General features: G+C 36.7%; 1 protein-coding gene across 1 annotated transcript in view; it reads right to left on the bottom strand.

Annotated features, from left to right (window-relative positions):
- LOC107865682 (putative late blight resistance protein homolog R1B-16) overlaps positions 1 to 2,302 on the bottom strand; it is an 11,805-nt gene extending 9,503 nt beyond the window's left edge. Inside the window, 3 exon segments of the mRNA XM_047410277.1 lie at positions 1 to 47; positions 50 to 499; positions 502 to 2,302. The exon segment at positions 1 to 47 is cut by the window's left edge and continues 1 nt beyond it. Of these exon segments, the coding sequence (XP_047266233.1) occupies positions 1 to 47; positions 50 to 499; positions 502 to 2,302 (2,298 nt within the window).
- Positions 2,303 to 2,942: the final 640 nt, after the last annotated feature.

The raw sequence follows: 2,942 nt of genomic DNA, 5'->3' as shown, positions 1-2,942 counted from the left end.
TAAGTTGTCATAACTTAAATGCATTGTCGCCAGACTATATTCTTCAGACTTCCAATATAGGAAAGTAGAGAACTTTTAACCTCATGCCACCAAGAGGTTTCCATTTTATTCTTTTTGATTATTCCAGCTACCAATACAACCACTAGAGGCAATCCTTTGCATTTTCTTGCAACTGCTTCACTCACAACTTGTAGTTCAGGGGGGCAACCTTCCTGATGAAACACTTTTTTCTGCAACAATTTGCAACTCTCATTTAGTGCGAGGAATGGAAGAGAATAAGGATCTGTATGGTACTTGACTTTCTTAGCCACTTCCTCAAGTCGAGTTGTTATTATTATTCTACTTCTGTTTCCAACATCTGGAAAAGAAAGCCTCAATTCATCCCATGCCATACCATCCCACATATCATCCAGGACAATGAGATATCTCTTTGTCATTAAGCTTTGCCTCAACATGCCAGCAAGTTTTCCAACCTCATCTCCCTTGTCATCGGAACCGTAACTTGACCGAAAATCTCTTGTAATAGTTGTCTGCATTTATATGTTTGGGAAATGATGCACCATGCTTGAACATCAAAATGAGTAACAATGGTATCATTATTATACACTTTTCTAGCACAAGTTGTTTTACCTTGTCCCCCCATGCCAACAATTGGTATGACATCTTGCTCTCTTGTTCCTAAAGTCAGACAGTCAATTATTTCTTTTGCTTCATACTCAAAACCAACGATCTCTTCATCATTCACAGGATTGCTATGTCGAGTTCGAAGATGTTTATATTGCTCTACCACAGAGCAGAGGTTAAGAGCAAGGATAGCCGGCCACATCTTATGCACCTCCACACTAATACTATTGATCATTTCTACAATTGTAGGAAGCGAACAAAAGATATGCCAGAAAGCATTATACTGAGCAAGCATAGAGTCAATGGCAACTTCAGTATCGTATGCCAAACTGATAGTACGCCTCTGAAGTAATTCAAAACGTATATGTTCATGCCGTAAAATTGTATGTTCATGCTGTACCTTTGCAAGATCTCTAAAAATGCATGCTAGAGATGAGAGTTCTTTCTCTAAAATAACTATATGAGGCTTCATCATGAAATCTAAACCTGATTCAGATTTCAACATCTCATTAAATTTCCTTAAAAGAGAATCCAAAAAGCTCAATCCACCAACAATGGGGACCTTGTGAGATGGAGTGAATTTAAAGGATTTGTAGCACGTCCCCACTTGTGCCTTTAGATCTTCAATTTTCTCCAATATCCGTATCATGCTAATATCAATCTTGTTAGTGTCTTCTTCGATTGTAGATCCTACAAGAAACATTTGAATTGCACATAGTATGTCGCCCACAATAACTCCAACCTTTTCTAAGACTTCATTCAACCTATTGCCATTAATAAAATGATTTGGCACATTTCCAATAATAACCAACAAGAACTCTATTGCCACAACAATAATGTCTCGCATGGTTACACTGACAGGAAAGTTCTTCAGCTTCTTATTTCTAAGATACACAAGCAGATGACGGAGATAATCTGAAAATCCTTTAGGTAATTTCCTGTCTTTGAAAGTTCTTGATTGAGTAAACTTTGAGGCCTTGAGTTCATTGAGAAAAATATTCTTCATTTCCAGCTCCACTAGCACAGCCTGGAATAGTAGATAAGGAGGCTTACTCTCGATAGTAAATGTATTATCGTTATCCTCTTTTGAATCAGCATCTTCTCCATCCTCAGCAATCCAAACTGCAAGACAGAAGTGTCCTACATTTTCAGCCATAAACTGAATTCGTGTCCGCAAACCCTTCAACTTCTCATCGTCAACGTAACCACTCATCTCTGTGCCATATAAGTATCTTAGAAACCTCATTTTCTTCAGAAGGATTTTGATTTCCTTTATCAAGAGAGGGTCAGACTTGACTATATACCTCAGTGCATCATATAGATTTTTGTCAAGGTAATCCATATATTCTAACAGAAAGCAATCGTCCAGCACATAATTGAACCTTGAACTGGTATTATCTTGAATGAATTCCAGCAAATGTGATACCAGCCTTTCCACATTAAGAAGGTTATTACCACCAAAAACTGACTGAAGCATTTCCACAATCAATTTCGCCTTCTTTGTGATTTTGACTGAGACATCAGGCAATAGAACATGATTGTATTTGAGAGAACTTCTCAAAAATCTTAGCTCCATTTCAAGTGTCTCAATTTGATCAATCTTGAAGCTATTCACATCACCTTCACTCTTTATCCTTCTTAGGTGATCTAACACATAGTCAATGTCATTTTCAGACATTTTCAGTAGATAAAGTAGAAAATTCCTGCAATTTCACCAAACTCTTGTCATATTAGTCTTCACTAAGAGAAGCATTTTATTCATGTCTTTCAATACTACTGAAAAAACTTGGGAAAATCTTAAATATGCCATCAATTTTTCAAAAATGGCTTAGCTATGTCATCTGTTAAAAGTTGGGCGTACTTATACCATCGTTGTGACACATTTGGGTCATTTGTACCACTAGCCACTAAAAGAACCCTACTACTACTACTAGATTTAGCCACGCGAAAATTATCTAAGGGTAAATTTTACCGGTGGTCATTCAGCTCCGTGTTTATCGCAAAAGTCACTTTCTATTTTTTGTTAAATATTTAATAGTTCAACTTTAAGGGTTATCACGGGATTCTTTGTTAAATGGCCTCTTCAAGTCTTGTTTTTAATTAAATAGTAATTTTTAGAGAAATGATCTACTTTTGAAAATAGGACACCCAAGTTCAAAATAGGACACCCAAGATATGTAAAAGGAAAATCTATAGGACACCCAAGCTCAAAATAGGACACCCAAGATATGTAAAAGGAAAATCTTTTCTTAAAATTCCTGTAACTATCTCCGCGATTACCACATCTCCACCTGAAGCACTGTGATGCATGTATAGGG

The sequence above is a fragment of the Capsicum annuum genome, chromosome 3, assembly GCF_002878395.1.
Source record: "Capsicum annuum cultivar UCD-10X-F1 chromosome 3, UCD10Xv1.1, whole genome shotgun sequence".
Lineage (NCBI taxonomy): Eukaryota > Viridiplantae > Streptophyta > Magnoliopsida > Solanales > Solanaceae > Capsicum > Capsicum annuum.
Note: the sequence above shows the minus strand (reverse complement) of the source record. Positions and strands in the feature narration are given on the sequence as shown.